General features: G+C 42.9%; 1 protein-coding gene across 1 annotated transcript; it reads right to left on the bottom strand.

Moving 5' to 3' along the window:
• Positions 1-610: 610 nt before the first annotated feature.
• Positions 611-18,979, bottom strand: LOC311583960 (transmembrane protein 184C-like). The gene is made up of 10 exons (XM_084803378.1): positions 18,700-18,979; positions 14,347-14,477; positions 14,220-14,256; positions 12,219-12,424; positions 10,296-10,370; positions 8,789-8,882; positions 7,489-7,601; positions 4,062-4,161; positions 3,286-3,457; positions 611-2,854 (listed from the first exon to the last, which is right to left on the bottom strand). The coding sequence occupies exons 2-10, from the start codon at positions 14,427-14,429 to the stop codon at positions 2,442-2,444; spliced, it is 1,293 nt and encodes a 430-aa protein (XP_084659504.1). The 5' UTR covers positions 14,430-14,477; positions 18,700-18,979; the 3' UTR covers positions 611-2,441.
• Positions 18,980-22,489: the final 3,510 nt, after the last annotated feature.

Here is a 22,489-nt window from a genome sequence, read left to right as displayed (position 1 = left end):
GTCTCTGTCAATTGGAGAGAAGTTTCCTTGAGAGGTAAAAAGGACCCTGATCTATGGGTGTAAAGAGAAAGTTTTTATATATATATATATAATATATATATATATATATATATTTTTTAGGGAATATGATGGCTTAGTAAATTAGTGTAGATTCTCCTCCAAGAATCCCGAGCACTAAGCAGTTAGTTAGGTTTCCAGTCCAAGGCAGGTTTTCCTCTTGTTGAGCAGGTCTTAAGTCTAATTAGAGAGCTGTTGGTTACCGCCAAGGTGTGCATGCCACCATTGCACCCTTTGGGCTATCCTGGCATGCTAGCTAGTGATGTAGTTCTGTCCTAACTGTGTAGGACTTTGGAAGCTTGCATGGTGCCTTCTGGTTGTGTGATAGTCTGAAAGTCACTGCCAAGGCCAGTGGTCCAAGGGCTTCTCTTCTCGATTTCCCATTTGTGTCTCTTGCGCAGTGAGTTGATTTTGGTGTCTGGTGTAAAATAGGGGTCAAGTTCCATGTTTTGGTATGTGGAATTCAGATTTCCTGGGATAATTCTCTTGTTGCAAGCTGCTTTTTCTTAGTGTTCTGGGGTCCGCTTGGATCCAACACAACTCAAACACCAAATCAATGCAGAAAATAAAAGTTTATTGTAATCAAGCCACTAGTGGATCACATGCAGAACAGACTCAGTAGCCAAACTGTGACCCCAAGCCAGACTGCTGTAGAGCCTTTAAGCACAGACGGCACAAAAGCCACAGTCATCTGTGCCAGGTTAGTTACATTTTCCACCAACTGGGTTCAGGGATAGGGGACTTTGCTGGGGACATGTCTTTGTGGTGCACTTATCCTGTTCTCATTGGTTTGCTCAACTGTCCTGGGATACCTTGCCCAGCATTCATGTCTCAACTTGCCAACCAGAATGTCACTCATCCAGGAAAGTCTTGGGGACTTCAAATTTGTTTGAGCCCTATTTGCAATGGAAGTTTATTAGTTGCATTAGTATGCCCACTTGGTGCTCTGGTCAACGATTCTGAATTTCCCATTCTGTACCTTTATTTTTGTTAGCACCACACTTTTTTCCCTTAAAATATTCAGTTTTTATTATTTGGTTGGGTGATTTGCCTATGTGTATGTCTGTGCACCAGTGTGCATTCCTGGTGCCTAAGGTCGAAAGAGGACATTTCCCAGACCTGGAGTTACAGAGGGTTGTGAACTATCATGTGCTGGGAATCAATTCTGGGTCCTCTTGAAGAGCAGCTAGTGTTCTTAAATGCTGAGCTGACTTTCCAGCCTGCCATATTGTAATCAGTTTTTTCTTAAGGCAGAGGGTTCTCTGTTGCTTAGGCTGATCTCAAACTTTTGGGCTCAAATGACTCTTGTGCCTGTGCCTCATAAGCTGGGATTGCACCCAGCTTGTATTTCAAATGAGGCAGTGGTCCAGCATTTCCTCAGAAGTGATTTGGCCATTCTTTTATATTTCTATATGAATTTAGGATTGTCCTTTATCTAAATAATGCCACTAGGATTCTGATGTCTATATATTCATATGAGTAGTCTGAACATTCTAATAAAATGATTGATTCTGATTCACAGGACATCCTTTCATTTATTTTCATTTTCTGTTTTTTTGATCAGTGTTTCCTGATTCTGTTTTTTGCCTAGACCAGGTTGGCCTGAAACACATTGAGATCTGCCTGCCTCTACATCCTGAGTGCTGGGTATAAAGGTAGTATACACCACTAAGTCTAGTTCAAATCTTTTTAAAATTTTTGTTGGATTTCTAATCAAGCTATTTTTGTTAAAGTATTAAGATTTAGTTTGTTTAAGGAATAAGACACACACACACACCAGAGTAAGACACAGCTAGATGATGGTGGTGCACACCTTTAGTCCCAGCATGGCGGAGGCAGAGGCAGGTGGATCTCTGAGTTTGGGGCCAGCCTGGTGTACAAAGTGGGTCCAGGACAACCAGAGCTACAAACCCTGTCTTGGCAGGGGGTGGGGGGTGGTGATGGGAGAAAACAAAAGAGCAAGACACGTTAAGAGTTTTAGATTTTTGAAAGTATAATTACATAAACTTAAATGGCACATGGTTAGGATTACATTAAATTCAATTAATCTGAATTTTATATTTACATTTTCAGTCCAGAGCATTGCATTCATGCAGTGGCAAGAAGCACTGATTTTCTTTTTTTTTTTCTTTCTTTTTTTGTTTGTTTTTTTAAGTCTGTACTTTTGAGAAATTCAAGAGAATTTTGCTAAAGTTGTTACCTACTATTTGAATAGATGATATTCTTAAAAGTTTAAGAAAGCTAAAGCTAAGAAATTTAAATGTTGTGATATAGAAAACATATATGTATTAGTAAAACCTGTATGTATTAGTGTTATAGTTGTATATTATATATAGTAGTTATACTGGTTTTGCCTGTATTTTGAAAAATGTATTGTGGCAGGTTTAAGGGTCTGTGGATGATTCAGAAAGTGCCGACAGATCTTCTGACATGTCTAAGATAATGTGGTGACTTGGCTTGGCTGGAACAAGTATGACCAGTGACGAGTCCGTGTCAGAGTCTGAGTCCTGTTCAGACTGGTCCTCTTCAGGCATGTTAACCCTGATGCCTGCTGCAAGAGCCTTTCTGTTCTTTTCTTGGATATCACTCATGAAATCTTCATATAGGCGGTCTATAGAAAGTGGACGTGGTGATGTAATTGTATGTCCGAAGCCTTGGTACTGGCCCACTGGCGAGGATGCTCTTGAACTACTAGAAACTCTATCTTGCGGGGAGGAAGGAAGAAGACTTGAATGCTCTGTATGATCCGGGTCGCCAGGGAAAAGTTTTTTTTTCGGATAACCTCGCATTGTCCTCCCTTTAAGACAATATAATTTTATTAGCCAAAAGTTATTTTTTCTATTCTAAACATATGGTTCTTTAAAAAGCTCCGCCTTTCCCCTTTGTCTTCCCCGAGTTTGAAGAGCCTGCACAATGATACTACTACTTTAACTACTGAACGGCCACAGCAGGAGACGTACAAAACCTGCATATTTGGGCAGGGGTAACACTGCAGTCTGTAAAGAGCTTGCCACACAAACATGAAGCACCTGAGTTTCCTCCTCAGCACAAGTAAGAAGCTTGGCCTGGTTTTGTGGTGTGGTCAGACAGGAGGGTCCCTGAGGCTCCCTGGCCAGCCAGACCCTGTTCTAAAATCCAAGCTGAACAGCTCCTGAGGAGCCCTGCTCGAGGCCCATGCCTGCCGCGCCCCCGCCTCACACTAACAGAAGTTGAATCGCTGTTACTTACCCACACGTCTCACTTGTTCAGAGATGTCATGTCTGATATCCGACACATCCCACATAGCGAGGAAGGAGTCGAAGCAGGAGCCCTCCTCTGCTTCGTGCACGTACGGTTTATAAGAAAACGAGTAGTGATGGGCGATGGCTGCTAAGAACATTTCAACGCAGATTATAAAGTCCTGCAAACAGTAACAAGCACACCAGGCATCTTTGGGATTAAATCTAGTTTTCCAAACTACGAACTTCTTCAATGTTATTTAGGGTATAAATTTCTTTTAAAAGTTTCAGATTATATTCATTTTTCAAACATTTTTTCATTTCTTCAAAGTATGACAAGCCAAGATTTATATCTCTTGCATTTTCTCAGTCAAGTATTTTTTCTTCTTCTGTTTTTAAAAAAGATTTATTTAAGTATACAGTGCTCTGCCTGCATGTACACCTGCGCACCAGAAGAGGGCATCATATCTCATTACAGATGGCTGTGAGCCACCATGTAGTTGCTGGGAAATGAATTCAGGACCTCTGGAAGAGCATGCAGTGTTCTTAACCTCTGAGCCACCTCTCCAGCCCCGCTCAAGTATTTTTCAATCTGTTACCCAACAGCTGCAAGGTAACATGCAGTTATAAGTGAACCAGGAACAGAATAATTACCAGTCAGTACCTATAGCTCATTTCTCTCAGTTTCCTGCCCCCATTGTTTGCACGTTGGCCCGCTCAGGGGCAATACTGCATCAAATGGCTTAACAGTAAAATTCCTTGAGTTTCAGAAACAACACTACTTACCTGTAGTCCTGTGGCCACAGCTTCTGGGCTTTGCCATTCCCAGGTACGCGTTTCTGAAATAACGCCAACTTTAACCAACAGAGCAATAACTACTGCTTGCCTGTATGTCAAGAAAAGGTCAGTGTCAAATCTAAATAATGAAACGACCAACTGTTCTAAAAATAGGCAACTAGGGGCCGGGAGGTGTCAGAACCCAGGTAAGGCTGTGGTAGCACACATCTGCAATCCCAGTGCTCCTCATGTTGAGCTGGGAAGTAGCAGAGAGGCTCCCAGGCCGGCCGCAGGCCAGCAAGCCTGATGTATGTCTGCAGATGAACACTTAGGAGACCTGTGTAGGAGACCTGTGTTTGCTACTTTGTGGCTGCTTCTTTCTGCCACCCTTCTCCACCCCTTTCCTTCTTCCCTTTCAACCCCTAACACTAGGAAGAAGGGAGGAGGGAGAGGAAAGGAAGAGACCCGTGAATAAAGCCAAGGGCTGGAAAGGGGGCGGCATTATCATTAGACGACTGCCTGCTGATTAGGGGCTTTGAGCTCCTTGGGGCAATTTGGTCTTTGCCATCAGGATATCTAATTTCTTCTTGTTTCTTTTCACACCAACAGCGACTAGCACCCCCATCCCCACCCCCAGCATTTATATATCCTCTGAAAAGCCCCTAGAATTCCAAAGGTCACACAATCACAGACACTATCTGCAGTTGGCAAAGTGAAGTCTGTCGCCAGCGCACCAGACACATGAGTCCGCTGCTGAGAAGCAGCCCCATACCCGACACCTGGGGCTAAACGAGAACATATTCTTATAATATTTCTCTGTTTCAAAGGAACCCAAAATTCCTGGATTCTCACTACAACCCTGTCTCAAATGAAAGGCAAGGACTGACCCCCAGAGTTGTCCTCGGACCTCCACAAGCACAGACAGCATGTACATGCCGCCACTCACACAATAAACACATATCATACAAAAAAGATTTAAAACAGCTAATGCCTCACTGCACCCTAGGACTCCCCATTATCCTGCCTTCAGGGCATACTCCCAGTTGTGTTTATGTTAAGTATACTCACCTTGCCTTACAAATGTATTAACTTCCATGATATGTTCTTGGAACTACATTATTTAGTTTATTTACCCTTCCTCCCACTTTGGAACCATGTACAAAGAATCAGATTCCAAGTTCTAACAGCTTGTCAGTCTCTCAGCCTGATACTCCAGTATGTTTACACGTGTATCAATTACTAGGATTTTTATTTTATTATTTATTTATTCATTTACTTATTTTGAGACAGGGCTTTTCTATATAGCTCTGGTTGCTCATAGAACTTGCTATGCTGACCAGGCTGGCCTCAAACTCAGAGATATGACTGCCTCCACTTCCCAACTGCTGAGATTAAGGGTGTGTGCCACCATATCTAGATAATTAGGTTCAAAGAAATTAATTTTCGGCTGTTTACGTGCACACATGTAACATGTCTTTCTGTGTGTGTATGTAGGTCAGAGGACAGCCTGTGGGAGTCAGTAGTTTTCATTGACCATGTGGGCTCTGAGATGGAACTCCAATTGTTGACACTTGGTGACAGCAGGCATCTTTCCCTACTGAGCCACCTCATGGGCGCCATTGTTTTCCTCTGCCCCTTTTAAAACCTTACTTCTTTACATGGGCTCTGGGCATCAAACTCAGTTAATTAGGTTGCAGGGCAAGTGCCTTTCCCTGCTGAGCTATCCTGCCAGGCACAGATTATCTGAACTATAATACTGCTGAGTCCCAGAAATTGTTATAATATGAGCTACTTCTATAGAGGACTGTGTATGATGTGTGCCCCCAGATGCTAACATAACTTCTGGCAGTGCAGTTTCATGGATTCTTTTTTCTCCTGACTGCTTTGCTAAGCTAAATATACATAACTTGTTACCTACCCTGTCACTAACCTAAGGCCATGTCTAGTTCTGCTTTGTGACACTGAGGACAGACAGTAGGGCCTGTAACACTGCAAACACACACTCTACCTCAAGGCTGTATCTCCTTGTGCTTACTCACTGATAAACATTTCCTCACATCATTAAATGTTCTCCCAAATTGATACTATTTTATTTACGGCAGAATCATAATATTAAGTAACGTTTTCATTTTGAGGTAGGGTCTCTGGCTGGCCTCAAACTTGCTATTATAGACCATGCTAGCCTTCAACTCACAAAGATCTGCCTGCTTCTGTCTCCGTGGGAGTGCTGGAATTAAAAACACCACAACTAGCAGAACCTTCATTTTAATGATACTATCAAGATATTTAGGCTATCTCAAATGATCTTCATCTTTTAAATGTCAGCCATCATCTGACTCTCTCTTTGATTGATCAGATACAAGATCACATAGATTAGAACTTGTTATATAGCCCAGGATGTCCTCACACTCATAATTTGAGATACTCTTGCCGAGTGCCACAACTACAGGTACGTACCACCAACACATGGCTAAGAATATTTGTTTTTGTAAATCTTTTTAAATGGTAACATTTATTTTTATGTGTGTGAGCTTTGCCTGCATCTATGACACATGTGCAGTATTTGCAGATGTCAGAGGGGCATTAGAACCACCTGGAATTGGAGTTACACAAGGTCCTGAGCCACCAACCTTGTGGGTGCTGGAAACTAAATCCAGGTCCTCTGCAAAAGGAGCTCTTATCTGCCGAATCACCTTCCCAGTCCTGTTATTATAAATCTTACAAAAGACAAATTAAAAAAAAAAAAAGTTTTTCCTTAGCTGAGAGACATGGCGCACACCTGTAATCCCAGCACTAGGGAAGGGGAGGCAGACAGATCTCTGTGAGTTTGAGGCTAGCCTGGTCTACAAAGTGAGTCCAGGATAGTCAGGGCTACACAGAGAAACCTTGTCTCAGAAACAAACAAACAAACAAAACAAAAGAAGACAAAAAGATTTTCTTATTTATGTGTATGTGTGTGTCTGATAATCTGAATATGTGCATGTGCCCCAGAGGCTAGGAGAAAGTTCCAGATTCCTTGGATGTGAGCCGGGTGCTGTGGACCTCTGGATATGTAGCAAAGTCTCTGAAACACTATTTCTCTAGCCCTAAGGACTAGCTTTTGTTGATTTTGTTTTTTAAGACAGGGTTTCTGTGTAGCTTCTGTTGTTCTGGAACCTATGCAGACCAGGCTGGCCTTGAACTCAGAGATCCACCTGCCTCTGCCTCCTGTGTGCTGGGATTAAAGGTGTGTGCCACCACTACCCTGACATAGGGCTAGCTTTTAAAAGTGTGAGTAATAGCATTTTAGTTCTCCTCCTATATTAACACTTGTAGTTTGTAGCTTCATAGCTCAGGCTGGCCTTGAACTGGTAGTCGTGCCTCTCAAACTCTCTTAACCAACAGTTTAATTAGCATTTAATATTGAAATATTCTCGTAAGAGAAAGCAATACTTACCAAAAGGAAACGAAAACAACAAGTTTCACACAGAGAAATTTGCCCACAGGTTCTATAGGGCTGAGCTCTTCTTTTAGCACTTGATAAAACAGCAGAAGGCAGTACATGGCAAACTGGAAACAAAAGCAACAGTTAACATTCTGCAGTAGAAGACAGTAGCAGAACTCTTGAAGCCGAAACCAGAGCCTGCTCTACAGTGGCGCTCCAGGCACAGCTGAGTGCTACTCGGCCAGTGGTTCAGATTAACAACAGGCTTTTAGTGTTTTGCTGCAGATGCACAGAAGTGGAATTTCGCAAGGGAGATATGTAATGTTTCCCCTAAATATGTTTCTACATGTTCACTTACTGGAACTAAAGCAATATACAAATGATATGAATGGGACAAAAGGTTTCCTTCAGTCAAATAAAAGCAAACACATCTATTATGCTTTTAAAGACAAATCACTACTACTTTTATAAGCTAGTCTCTTGCGTAACATTTATACCACACAGTTTATTTAATTTATTTAACTAATGCCAGGTGGTGCAAGCCTTTAATCCCAGCACTCAAGAGGCAGAGGCAGGTGGATCGCTGCGAGTTCGAGGCCAGCCTGGTCTGCAAAGTGAGCTCAGGACAGCCAAGGCTACACAGAGAAACCCTGTCTTGAAAAACAAACAATTAATTGTTTTTTGCAAGACAGAGTCTCACTATGTAACCTTGGCTGTCTTGGAACTTGCTCTGTAGACAAGACTGGCCTCAAACGCAGATCTTCATGCCTTTGCCTCCCAAGTGCTGGGATTAAAAGTGTGTGCCACAACCAGAAAATTCTTCCTTTACTTAGAAACTCTATCCTATCAATATGCCAATTAGACCTTTTCTTCTTACGGAGTAAGTCTCTGTACCTTTTGTTTATTTAGGAGGTACACAATGCATATACTCACAGCCATGCAGAAACGACAGCAAACAACAGGTCTGTGTGTAAGTCACTAAATCATTCATAAACATACTACTATATGTTTATATTGTATAAAACTATACATTAAAGCTGCCTCAGATTCCATGTACAAATTAAAAGGTAATATTTGTTTTTAAGAAATAGTGCCTGATAATATTTAGTAACAGAAACTAATTCAGTACAATTAAGATCATTATTGCAGGGTGTGGTGGCACATACACACACTTCACTTCCAGCACTCGGGAGGCAGAGGCTGGCAGATCTCTCTGAGCGTGGTCTATAAAGTGAGTCCAGGACAGCCAGGGCTACACAGAGAAACCCTGTCTCAAAAAACAAAACAAACAAACAAAAGAGTATTTACTCACCAGTTGTGACAAATTATTTATTATAACCAGGTAGGTCCAAGCATTGGAGAAGCTAAAGTTTCCCTCATCATATACTCCAACGAGCTCACATACCCTGAAAAGTGACAAAAGTCAGGCAACTTTATGACGAACCAAGGAGACCTGTATCTTAATATATATCCTTTAGAGATTTATTTTTTTACGTATGAGTGTTTTGCTTGCATGTACGCCTGGCGTGATGTGCATTCAGTGTCCCTGGAGGCCAGAGGGGGACACTGGATACTCTGGAATTGGAACTGGAATTAACAGATTGTTGTGAGCAGCAATGGTGGTTCTAGGAACCACATCTCTGCAAAAGCACCAAGCGCTCTCAATCACCAAACACCTTCCAGCCCTGAATACACACACTTAGGGCACAGCGGTAGTAAAACTTAAAATCTATAACCAGTTTATCTCAGAAAGCCTAAGGACGACCACTTGCCTTTGGTCACAGATGGTTGAAAAGCTGACACGAGTCACATCTTTCTAGAAATACATGGTATGATCATTACTTTTAACTTAAATTATAAACAACCATTAAACCACAGAACAATCATGACTTTCCTCATTTTGGAAAGCTTGGTTGATAAACATGACTACAGCTCACTTTCCCTCTAAATTAACTTAGCGGTAAATATTTGAAGATTCAGATCCCCCGAGTAAATTCTAATACAAGTATTAAGTTATATGCTCACCTAGTTTCTAAGCAGCAAAGCAATAAAACATACTTCTATAAGTATTTCTGGCACAGGCAGGATAAGAAGTATTGTTACATGGCTTGATTCTACGCTGTGGTCTGCAGAAACTCACATTTTGGAATTTTTATTGAAACTTTAATATTTTGGCATCACAGTTTGTGTGTGTGTGAGAGAGATGTAGTCTCTCTATGTAAACCAGGCAGGCCTTGAACGAGATCTACTTGGCTCTGCCTCCTCAGTGCTGGGATTAAAGACCTGCACCTGTTTAAAACAGTATTAATAAACTCTTAAATTAACAACACACACACACACACACACACACACACACACACACACACACACACACACACACATAAAATCTGTGTGATTAACCCAACTAAAGTAGTGTTTTCCTCTGATGATTTTTCTCATGTCTGCTCTCAAAAGGATGTGAATCTTGTGGCAATGCCTTGCACTGTTTGTTGTTACGGAACCCAGCTTTTATATATGTGGTTTTGTAGCAGGCTAGACTTACGCTATTAATCAATACCCTTTTCCTACTTGCTTTCCCATGTAAGAACACAGATCTTTAAAGACAGGGCCCCAGGTGGCCTTAAATTCTCAATTCTCCTGCCTCTACCTTGCAAGTGCTTGGATTATTTCTCATGAACGACTACACTTGCCTTCTGAGGGGCTGGGGATTAAACACGGGGCTTTGTTCATACAAAGCAGTTACCAAACTGAGCTACATTCCCAGGCATGTAGCATGAAGATTTGAAACAGTAAAAAAAATAAAGGAGAGTCATACTTACAAAGCAGTAACAGTGGTGATTGGTCTGACCACAGTATACTGTAACACTCCTAGTTTGCATCTAAAGAGCAGCATTCTGCAAAAGAAAGAGACCATCTTAGCTATTCAGTGGCATCAAAACATCTCAAAGCCTCCAAATGGAAATGACTCGGTCAGATGACAACTATATTCATTCAGCCAATTTTGTCCTAAATGACAGGTGGATAAGAGTGTGGATGGCAGCAAGGAAATCTAAAGCCCACTTTGAAATTATTTAAAGACTTATTTATGTATTACTTACACAGTGCTCTGCCTGCATATACACCTGCAGGCCAGAAGAGGGCACCCGATCTCAGTATAGATGGTTGTGAGCCACCATGTGGTTGCTAGGAATTGACCTCAGGACCTTTTCGGAACAGACAGTGCTCTGAGCCATCTCTCCAGCCCCTGAAGTTATTTAGTAACTTTATCTCTGAAAGACACCCCTGCCCAGCTCCACTGAAGCACAGCACAGAACAGTATTGGGAACTGGGGCTTCCTGCCATGCTCACCTCAAATCGACAGGACCAAGTGAAATGAGTCTGTGAGCCAAATAAACCCTTTGTTTCTTAAGTTGCTTTTGTCAGTTATTTTATCACAGTAGTGAGAAAAGTAACTAAAGTTCTTTGGGTAAAATATGCAATCTTAACTCTTTAAAGACTTTTTTTTTTTTTACATTTACTTCAAACTAGATGAATGCAGATGGCCAATTCACTATGAATGTAACATGTATAGAACTCATTATTCTCATGATTGTCACATGGTTCTCTGTGCTGTATGTAGTTTGTTTTATACATGTGTAATAAAATAAATGTATATATATATAAAAAAGACTCAGAAAACAGAGGCAACGTGGATCTCTGTGAGTCTGAAGCCAGCCTGGTCTACAGAGTGAGTTCCAGGACAGCCAAAGCTACACTGTCTTGAAAAACCAAAATGAAAAGGGGGAGAAAAAGCAAAACAAACAAACAAATCCTACTTTTTTTTTTTTTTTTTTTTTTTTTGAGACAGGGTTTCTCTTTGCAGCCTTGGCTGTCCTGGACTTGCTTTGTAGACCAGGGTGGCCTCGAACTCAGAGATCCACTTGCCCCTGCCTGAGTGATGGGACCACAGGCGTGTTACCACCTCACCCAACAAAAAATCCCACTTAAAAAGGGCTCATTTATTTTCCTTTATGTGTATGAATGTTTTGCCTGCATATATGTGTGTGCACCACACATGTGCCTGTTGGATCCCCTGGAACTGGGGTTTTGGATGGCTGAAATGGCTAGGAAATCAACCTGGGTCTTTGCTTTTTGTTTTTGTTTTTCGAGACAGGGTTTCTCTGTGTATCCCTTGCTGTTCTAGACTCACTTTATAGACCAGGCTGGCCTGGAACTCACAGGGATCCCCCTGCCTCTGCCTCCAGAGTGCTAGGATTAAAGGCAATACATTTTTAAGATATAGATGTTGTGGGTTTTTTTTTGTTTTTGTTTCATTTTTACATTGCTCACCCAATAAAAAGTTTATCAAGGTGAGGCCAGCCTGGTGTACAGAATGCAGGACAACCAAGGCTAGAGAAACCCTGTCTCGAAAACAAAAAACAAAACATGTATTTTGTTAGCTGAGCATGGTGACACATGAATGCAATCCCAGACTTGGGGAGGCAGAGGCAGGTGAATCTCTGTGAGTTCAAGGACAGCCAGGTCTACAGAGCGATTCCAGGACAGCCAGGGCTACACAGAGAACCTTGTCTTCAAAAACAAAAACAAACAAAAATGTATTTTGTTGTCTTTCAAACTGTACTCCATGCTAAAGTCTACTTATTGTTTCTGTTTACAGAACTGTCTTGCAGAGAGCTGGCCCAAACTGAATAATTCTGCTTCTGTAAAACCCAAACAGACACATGAAAACCCGATTTACTTACTCCCCCATTGCCCATGGCGGGCAGCAGCAGAGTGGAACGAGGTGGTTCTGCTGGTCTTTAGCTTCTAGGTGCAGCATCAAGTTTGGGAATCGGATGGTGAGATAGTTGGTAAGGAAGATCATAAAGTTATAGATGACATACGCTTCGTAGCACTCCCTCCAGGTGTCCACGTAGATGGCAATTTTGGGAAATTTCAAAGCTATCCACTATGGAAAAGCACAGACATTAAAGAAGAGTTGTAGCCTGAGGAAAATGAATTACTGCTCAGATTCACAGGACAATAACACAGAACCTGGGGATCCCGTCACAGACTTGCAGCAAACTCTCTGAAGTACTCTGAGTGGATTTACGGGGAGGGAGGCAGGGACTGCTGAGGATTAAACAGTGCAAGTCCACCACTGAGCTACATCCTAGGCTCTGCAAAGCATGCTTTAAAATGCAACGAACTTCTCTGATACAGGTAAACAGAAGGGCAAGTGTTTGGGGAAGTGATGAACATAAAAAAGAAAGTTAGTGAGTTCTCAAATATAATTTGAAATTAAGAAAAAAATATGATCAGAAAAAAATGTTACTGAAGACGTTTTATTTCCTAACACAGTTTCTCTGTATAGCCTTGGCTGTCCAGAACTTGCTTTGTAGACCAGGCTGGTCTCTGCTGGAATTAAAGGCCACTAAAGCCTGGATATTTTGTATTTTTTGAGACAGGGTCTCATTATGTAGTTCTGGCTATCCTGGAATTCACTATGTAGACCAGGTTGACCCAGAACTCATAGAGAGCCTCCTGCCTCTGTCTCCTAGGTGCTAGGATTAAAGGCATGTGTACCACTACACTTGTTTTTTAATGTTGTTAAGACAAAATATGACTGTAATGACAAATGCAGATATTTGGAACATTTTTAGTGTGTAGTTACTCTCCTTGCTTGGCTGCTTACATTCTCAGATTAGTGGCTTTTCACCTGTTAAAGACTGTAATACTGTAAGTTACCCTCATCCCTAAGGGATGGGCCACCCCAGGCACAGACTGCTGCCACCAGGTCCCTTATACAGAATGGGCAGCATCAGCACAGACCAGGTGCAACACACGACCCAAGTGCAGCTCTCCTAGACTTAGTCATCTCCAGACGGCTTATGACACCTGATGGGATATCCAGAGTGCAAACCTGGGGTCGGGGCTTGTTTAAAATAGATCTGCTCCAGGCTTGGCTGAACCCATGGGCGCAGATTTTGATAAGGATGCAGATTGCTCACTATCACACATTTTAGTTATCAAGTACCAAAAAAAAAAAAAAAAAAAGAAAGAAAGAAAAAGAAGAAATGCAGGAAAGTAGGGTGGATGCACAGACAGACACTTTCCACAGAGAATACAACTACTGTGATAATTAGACAAAGAAAATGTCTAGCCGGGCGTGGTGGTGCATGCCTTTAATCCCTGCACTCGGGAGGCAGAGGCAGGCGGATCTCTGTGAGTTCGAGGCCAGCCTGGTCCACAAAGTAAGTCCAGGACAGCCAAGGCTACACAGAGAAACCATGTCTCGAAAAACCAAAAAAACCAGGTGTGGTGGTGGTGCATGCCTTTAATCCCTGCCCTCAGATGGAACTCTGTGAGCTGGATACTAATCTGGTCCACATGGTAAATTCAAGAACAGCCAGGGTTACATAGACTCTATTTTAACAAAACAAAACAAAACAAAACCCAAAAAGGAAAAAAGAAGTCTTCAGTAGGGGGGCATGGAAGTGTGTACATCTTTAATCCCAGCACTGGGAGGCAGAGGCAGGTGGATGTCTGAGTTCAAGGCCAGCCTGGTCTACAGAGTGAGTTACAGCAGGACAGCCAGGGCTACAACAGAGAAACCCTGTTTAAAAAAAAAAAAGGTGAAACATTTTTACTATTAATCTCTCCTTGTCAATACTGTGTGCTCTTTACCTTATTAAGCATTCTCTAGTAAACATAGTTAAGTGTCATAAAAGAATTCTTAACAGAATACAACAAAATATACTTACACTATCCAAACTGTATATCGGAACCATCCAAAGAATCCTATGGAGAGTAAAACATAAAACCCATTTAATGTGATGTTTATGAGTTAAGTCAGTCAATACTAGTAATAGAGATGTGTGAGGAAGTGACCTTATGATGGGTTTTTGAAGTTCGGGCTGTGTATAATGCACTAGATGTTGGATAATCCCCCACATGGACACAGGTATGGTCATCAGCAGGAATATTCCAGCAATAAACCAAGCTTTGGTGTGGATCCCAACCTTAGAAGAGAAAAGAACGTGTGAGCTTAGACTCTCATGTTATGACTACAAAAATCAACATTTGTTTTATTTTCATTTGATTATTAGCACTGCTTGGTATTTTCCAAATAATTAGTAACAATTTAAAAAAATATTTACTTAAAAATTATGTCGTCGAGCATGGTGGCACACACCTGTAATCCCAGGACTCTGAAGACAGAGGCAGGTGGATCATTGTGAGTTCGAGGCCAGCTTGGCCTACAAAGTGAGTCCAGGACAGCCAAGTCTCAAAAAAAAAATTTTTTTTTGTATGTGTCTGTGTGTGGATATGTGCATGTGTGGGTGTGAGGTCAGAAGTGGGTACTAGATTTCTTGGAGGCAGAGGCAGGTGGATTACGATGAGTTCCAGGACAGCCCAGGCTACATATATGAGACCCTGCCTCACAAAAGAATGAACCCTCTTCAAAAATGAAACAAGAGCCGGGCGGTGGTGGCGCACGCCTTTAATCCCAGCACTTGGTAGGCAGAGGCAGGCGGGTCATTGTGAGTTCAAGGCCGGCCTGGTCTACAAAGTCCAGGACAGCCAAGGCTACACAGAGAAACCCTGTCTCGAAAAACCAAAACCAACCAAACAAACAAACCAAAAACGAAACAAAACCCGAGACATTTCCGTAGTGCCTTCACCCATTCCTAGCCTGTTACTTCTTTCTCTCTCTGATTCTTGTGAAGTGGGGGCCTAGTGCTGACAACTCATGAAGGCCATGTATCCTCACATGGTGCTGTGGGGGAGTTTCATTTCAGTCGTTCATAAAGTGACCAGAAAAATGACTCACTCCTGTAGTCATATCCCCATGGCCACTTGTCTCTCTGCTTCAATGTCCCCTCATCTGTATGAAGAGGGACTTTGCTCTATTTTGCCTTTCTAAAGAATTAAGTAAAATTATAGTTACATTAAAAAAAAAATAAAGCCATTTTAGGAATATGCTCTAGTTAATGCCTCTAACCTTAATAGGAAATGACATAAAATCAAAATCTTTCCTTGTCTCCCAGTCCTCTCTACCTATGTGCTATCATTTCCCAGCCTCCTTCAGAGTCAAAATTTTCAAAACTCATCTATTCAGCTGGGTAGTGGTGGCGCACGCCTTTAATCCCAGCACTTGGTAGGTGGAGTCAGGCAGATCTCTGTGAGTTCGAGGCCAGCCTGGTCTACAGAGTGAGTCCAGGACAGTCAAAGCTACACAGAGAAACCCTGTCTCGAAAAACCAAACCAAACCAAAACCAAAAACCAAAAAACCCTCATCTATTCTTCTGAGCCTATGTTTCCCCCACACACTCCTACTTAAACAATTCTGTCCACCTCCAGTGCACTCACTAAGCTCCCCAATGACCTTCCTACTTGTGAAAAGTGACTGACCAGGTGGCAACAGTGAACACTCTTCAAAATGTTTCCCCTGAAACCCTCTTTCCAGGGAGGTCATTATCTGCCCTCTTTGTAAATCCCTGTGAAATACAGGTGCTGGGTCTTTTGCTATTGTATCCTTAGTCTCAAGTTCTTTTTGTTTTTGTTTGGTTGGTTGGGTTTTTTTTTTTAAAGCTTTTTTGAGACAGGGTTTCTCTGTGTAGCCTTGGCCCTCCTAGACAGGATAGCCTTGAATTCAGAGATCTGCCGGCCTCTGCTACCCAAGAGCTGAAATTACAGGTGTGCGACAACACACCTGGCTTCAAGCATTCTTTTAACTGTGGAGCCTGTCTGAAGTTTGACCACTAGTTCCTAGGTTGTTCTCTCCTCATTTGCTGAAACTTAACCCCTAATGCAAATGGCCATATTTGGAGAAAAGGCTGATGGGAAATGACGTAGGTGAAATGAGGTCATAATCTCACAGCCCTGGTGGTCTCAGAATTGTCTGTCAGCCATCTGAGGGCTCAAGAGCATGGCCTCCTGCAACGTGAGAGGACCTTCCCTAGACTGCCACCCTGCGGGTGTCCGCCCCCCCCCCCCCATGATATTTCACTCCAAAATAGTTTTCAACACTGTGGAAAAAAAAAAAAAGTCTTGTTGAAGGCCCTCAGTTTATTTTATGTATACTTAAATGTGTTCTTCTATGTGTGTGAGCCCAGGTGCGCATGCGTGGAGTCTGTTCTCCTTCCATCTTGTGAGGCACGGTCTCTGCAGCTTCCGCTGTTACATGTCACACAGCAGGCCAGCTGGCCGGCTAGCGTGCAGACAGTTCTGTTCCTGCCTTCCATCTTGCCTAGACACCACTCACGAGGGTCAGAGATGGAACTCAGGTGGTCAGGCTTGCGTGCGTACTGCTTTACCACTGAACCCTTTCTTCAGCTAAAGCGTGGCATTTTCTTATGGCAGAGAAAGTACATTAAGCAATACTCTCATACCTGTCTCTGCAGTTTAAGTTGTTCTGAGGTCTAGACTTGGCAAATGCATTACTTTGGTTTATTTGCACGCCCCATTAAATATCCTTATCAGAAAGTGAGGGGCTTGGGATGTTAGCAGTTCACACTGAAGATTAGAAATGGTTTTTTAAAACTACAGTTGAAGCTCACAATTAAGGGAATTCTTAAGCAGAAATGATACACATTTCATTTACCTTTCTATACTATATCCTAAGGAACACTAAGTGAGGAAATTATATTTATGTTAAGATTGCTATACCCAAGTTTGGGTGGACAAATTTCAAATAACCTAAAAACCTATAATTATTAAAAAAAGCCAACAAAAAATTTAGTGATTAAAAGGATCCTACAAATGTCTGACACATTGTTTAAAATATTTTCCACAATCAAAAAGGGGGCCATCGGCATGGTTATAACTCTTCTGAGATAAAGTGTTTCTCAATAAAAGTATTTCTGGTTATTATTAATTGATAAATCCAAATTCACTTTATGCATAGATTGTAGATTTATGGTAGTTATTCAGTTTGTAATACTTCACTACTGTCACATGACGTCAACAAACAGTAGAAAGTGGGCCAGAGAGGGTTCAGCGGGTAAGGTGCTCGCCTCCAACACTGGCGACTTGAGCTCCATCCTCCGCACTCCTCATCCTGGGAACACAGAAGCAACTCCCCTAAGTTGTCCCTCCACAACTGGGCCATCCCATGAACACAGCAACGAATACTTTTTTTTTTTTAAGTAAGGAAAGAAATACAACTGGCTGTGGTGGTACATGCCTTTAATGCCAGCACTCAGGGAAGCAGAGGCAGGCAGATTGCTGTGAGTGGAGGTCAGCCTGGTCTACAGAGTGAGTTACAAGAAAGAAAGAAAGAAATGAAGGAGGGAGGGAGAAAAGGAAGGAGAGAGAGAGAGACAGAGACAGGGAGAGATGGGGGGGTGAGAGGGGAAGGGAGGAGAGAGAGGGAGAGAGACTGAGAGAAAGACAAGAGACAGACCGGAGAGACTTTGTAAAAACGTGTGCTTCGATTAGGGAGTAACTTCAGGTCTGGAAATGTAGCTCAGTTGGTAGAGTGCTTGCCTGCCTCAAATGCACAAAGCCCCGGGTTCAACCCCAGCACTAAACAAACAGAATGATGGCTACATCTATAAGCCCAGCGCTCGGAATGTAGACGGAGGAGGACCATTCTAGGTTACAAAGCATCTACATTAGAGACTTTATCTCATTAAAGAAAGAAACAAAGAAAAAGATGTAACCTCAAACGTAAAAACAATTAACAAAGTCAAATGAACAGGAATCCTTTAGTTACAGGAGGCGGGCTAAAAGCTTATAAAACCCAGAACGTAACTTCCAAGGTAGTTTATTTGATCTGGTCAAGCCCCAATGTCTGCACAGCAGCTACTATTTCAGGAATAAAGTTCTTTCAGTCCATCCTGAGCAGCTGCCTTAACTATTTTCTCCACCAGGAGGTAACTCCACTTGTAGCGGCAGAATAAAATCAGACCAAAGACGAAATGTTTCGCAGACCACCAAGAAGGCGGACAAAGGGACTCTGTCAAGCAGCGTTAAGAAAGAGGAGAGGTGCTGGACCCTCTTACCTTCAATTTCTTTAGTTCCCAAACACATACAGGAATGGCTATCAAGATGGAAACTCCGTAAATAAGTACTAACAGGGGTCGGATCCATCTCCTCCAGTTGTTCCGGTTGCATGCGCAAGGCTTTTTCATAAACAAACCAGCTTTCAACAGCTGAGTAAACGAACTAAACCAAGATCTTTGCTGGTTCGGTTCTTCGGTTGTTTCTTGAGCTGACTCACTATAAAGAAAAATTTACCAGCCGCTGGCGCCCCGTCCTTGGGTCGCACTGTGCTGCCGGCTGCCGCAGCGGTGGCCGCTCGGGATGCTCGCAGGTGCGGGCTGCATCCTCGCCGGCCAACCCGCGTGCACTCGGTGCTGCCGTGGCGGAGTCGCCGCCGTCTCGGCTGCACCATGCTTCCGAGGACAGCGGGGTGACCCGGGGATTCTGACCTGCGGCGGGTAGCCGGCCGGTTCCCTCCCTCCTGCTCTGGCAGGCGAGTCTCCGCCCCCCGGAAGACCCGGGCCCGCACTTCCTCACTCACTCATTCAAATCTTCCTCGCTAGAGGAACTCATCTTCAAAATATAGGAGCTCACTTCCGTTTCCGTTCAGGTCCAGGAAGCGAATGATTTGCAGCGAGGTTCATGCTGGGCAAACCTTGTCCGGCAATGCTCACCTTTGTGATTGGTCAGCTACGGAGGATGGGTGTGTCTGTAACCTAGGTTACTCAGGGGGCGTGGCGAGGGAAATGGAGAATTCAGGATTGCTGGCCGCGCTAACTTACCTAGTCTTAGCGTCTCGGAGAAGGGTTCTGGAAGTTGGAGGAACTGGGCACGTTTCAAAAACACCTGCTACATTCTACCTAAAGTCTTAGTGAGGGGCAATCGATGTGGAGCGGAACTCAAAACAGCCTTTTTCTTAGAATGCTCCTCACTTGTCTTTATGGCTGGAATTGGAAGCCGGCTGGAAAAAGATAGAACAGGAAACCTCCGATTAGATGTCAGTCAGTTGCTAGAGTTTAGGGCCTTACGGAGGGATTTCTTTGCATAATTTCTGGACCCGGCAGAAGAATCGTTCTAAAAATAGCTTATTTGAAAGTGACAATATGAAATGTTCACATTTGGGGGGAAAAAGCGTTAATGATTTAAGTTTCAAAAGGCCAGCTTTCTGACTCGGAATGCTTTTAGCTGTAAAGGTTTACAGATCAAACAAGTGGCAAATGGAACCTTAAAGTGTTTCTAAATCAAGGGAGCAAGCAAACATCTGTGTCCCGATTAAACACACGAACAGGGACTATATTGTGATTTTCTGAAGCAACACTTAACTTAAAAGTACTGAAAACTCAACAGATGAGAAAAATTTCACAGATGAGAAAAACTTCAAGTGATTAATTCACTCAAATATTGGCCTACTAAGCAACACAATTGTTTTCTCTGACCATGGACTCTGCTTGGTTGTTGAAATATTTGCCATTACCTTCAACCAGGGGAATTCTGCCTATAAGGCAGGTGGGCCAAGGCATGGGCCAGAGTCTCACCGAGATCAGACGAATCATATATCATTTTCCTCTGTAACCCCGAGCGTGGACTCTGATGTCTGCAGTCTTTGCCCCATGCTGTCCTGATCTCCGTTTTGCAACTTTCTTTAAAGAGGTTGTAGGACTTTTGTTTGGTCTATGCCAACTTTAAATTAAGATAATTGGTCTTAGGGAAATTCCTGACCACTATCCTGGCATATGCGTATCCTGGCATACTGTTAAAGTTCAGAGAACAAGAGAAAACTCCTGCTTTACAACTAGATATCACTATATCACTATTTCTTGGCCAACAACAGTCTTTTTAAACAGGCTGTCTAGCATGGCTTGTTTCTGCGTGTCCAGCCACGCTCTTATTGTTGCCTACAGCTGTCTTCCCTATTCTTTCTCATAGGAAACCAGTCTTGACTTAATTTCTGAAATCTATTTTGGTACTCTAGTAGCACCATCCTTTATGTTTCGCTATTGCCATTAACCTGAATGTTTGTTTGTATTTCTTATACTGTGAGTTCCCCCAGAAAAAACTAAAATCCTTGAACCATTAAGAACCACTATTAGCTGGGCAGTGGTGGTGCGTGCCTGTATTCTCAGCACTCAGGAGGCAGAGGCAGGTGGATCTCTGTGAGTTCAAGGTCAACCTGGTCTAGAAAGCAAGTCCAGAACAGCCAAGGCTACACAGAGAGACCCCTGTCTTAAAAAAAAAAAAAAACAAAACCAAAATAAACAACAAAAAATAGTATTATGAAGGCAATGAAAAGACAAGTCAAATGCAGACATGACTGCATATGTTTGTGAGCTGGAATTCATTTTTGATGAAACTTCTACACAGAGAAATTAGAAACAGTGAGTTTTTCATTTAAACTTGTTCACTCATAAAGATGCTGCTTTATTTTGAAGATGTCCTACTTCTCTCCTTTCTTCCTTCCCTTCTTCCCTTCCTTCTTTCCCTCCTTCATTCTTTCCTTTCTTCCTTTCCTTCATTCCTTCACTTCCTTTCTTCCCTCCTTTCCTCCCTGCCTTCCTTTTTTCCTTCCTTCCTTCTGTCCTATCTTCCCTTCTTCCCTTCCTCCCTTTCCCTTCCTTTCTTCCTTCCCTCCTTCATTCCCTTCCCTTCCTTCCTTCCCTCCTTCAATTCCTTTCTTCCTTTCTTCCTTGCTTCCTTTCCTTTCTTGACAGAGTCTCCCTGTCAAGATCCGATTGGAACTCACAGGCATCCACCTGTCTCTGCCTCCCCAGTGCTAGCATTAAAGCTGTGTACCCCACAGTTGATGGTTTAAAAGCAAGATCCACTGAGTTTAAAGGGCTCTGCAGTGAATCCAGAGAGAGAACAAGGGTCTGGAAAGCCAAAGGATGAAGATGAAGACCTCACTTGTGTCACTAGGTCCACAGAGGCTGGAGGTCCTGGCCTTGCCTTTGTTCTCTTCTGCTTTCCGTGAACTCTTCTAACTCTCTCCTGGGTAGCTACATCTTTGCCTCTGCTTAGCAAGTTCCTAATCGAGAAATTCTCATTTCCCCCTCAATATCCTCAGCAAAGAAATGTCTTTCTTATCTTGTCTTTTCCTTCCCTTCCCCCTCCCCCAGTTGTATTTGGTGCTATCCTAGGTCTCTGGGCTATCTAGCCTCTGGTTCTTGGCCCTCCAGGCAGTGTCAAAGGTAGGTTCCTACGCGTCCCTCAACCCAAGAATGGATAAAGAAGCTGTGGTACATTTACACAATGGAATAGAACCCAGCTGTTAAAAACAAGGACATTATGAAATTGGCCAGCAAATAGGTGGAACTAGAAAAGATCATCCTGAATGAAATATCCCAGACCCAGAAAGACACGCTTGATATATGCTCACTTCTAAGTGGCTATTAGCCATGAAGTACAGGACAACCATGCTATAATCCATAGACCCGAAGAAGCTAAGTAACAAGGAAGGCCACATGAGAATCACTGTGAAGGGGAAATAGAATGGATGGGGGTGGGGATGAGAGCAGGAGGGATCAGGTGGGGGGAGGAGGGAGGGATCAATGGGTTCACTTTATAAGATCCTCATTTAAACCACTGAGATCAACATTTACATGAATATTTCAATCGCCCTTACTCTTATTCGCAAAGATGTGTTACCAGAGTCATCCAGTTGATGATTCTCAGGTTCTCCAGTTTCCTCACAAGAAAAGCAACAGAGTGTCTTGTGTCACCCAAGAGATTTCAGTAATGAAGGGAGGGAGGGGTACTCTGAAAGGAACGCCATGTCCCAGGGCCTTTAAAAATCCTTCCATACGACGGATGGATGGATTGAGCTAGCCAATACGGGCCTGTGGAGAAAGGCTTCTTCCTCTGTGTTTGGTGGCAGCTACACAGACAAGAGCATTAAGGAACTGTGTACTCTGTGTACTCTGCAGGGCTCTCACTCTGCCCAGACAGATGAACTGTGAGACTGGAAAGGACAGGCAAATAAAGGCAAATCCCATGGGGATTCAAGTGCACCATGCGGCAGTGACCTGCTAGTCTCCAGAGGTGCAGCCTA

This window comes from Acomys minous (genome assembly GCF_964271855.1).
Source record: "Acomys minous genome assembly, contig: SUPER_14_unloc_1, whole genome shotgun sequence".
Lineage (NCBI taxonomy): Eukaryota > Metazoa > Chordata > Mammalia > Rodentia > Muridae > Acomys > Acomys minous.
Note: the sequence above shows the minus strand (reverse complement) of the source record. Positions and strands in the feature narration are given on the sequence as shown.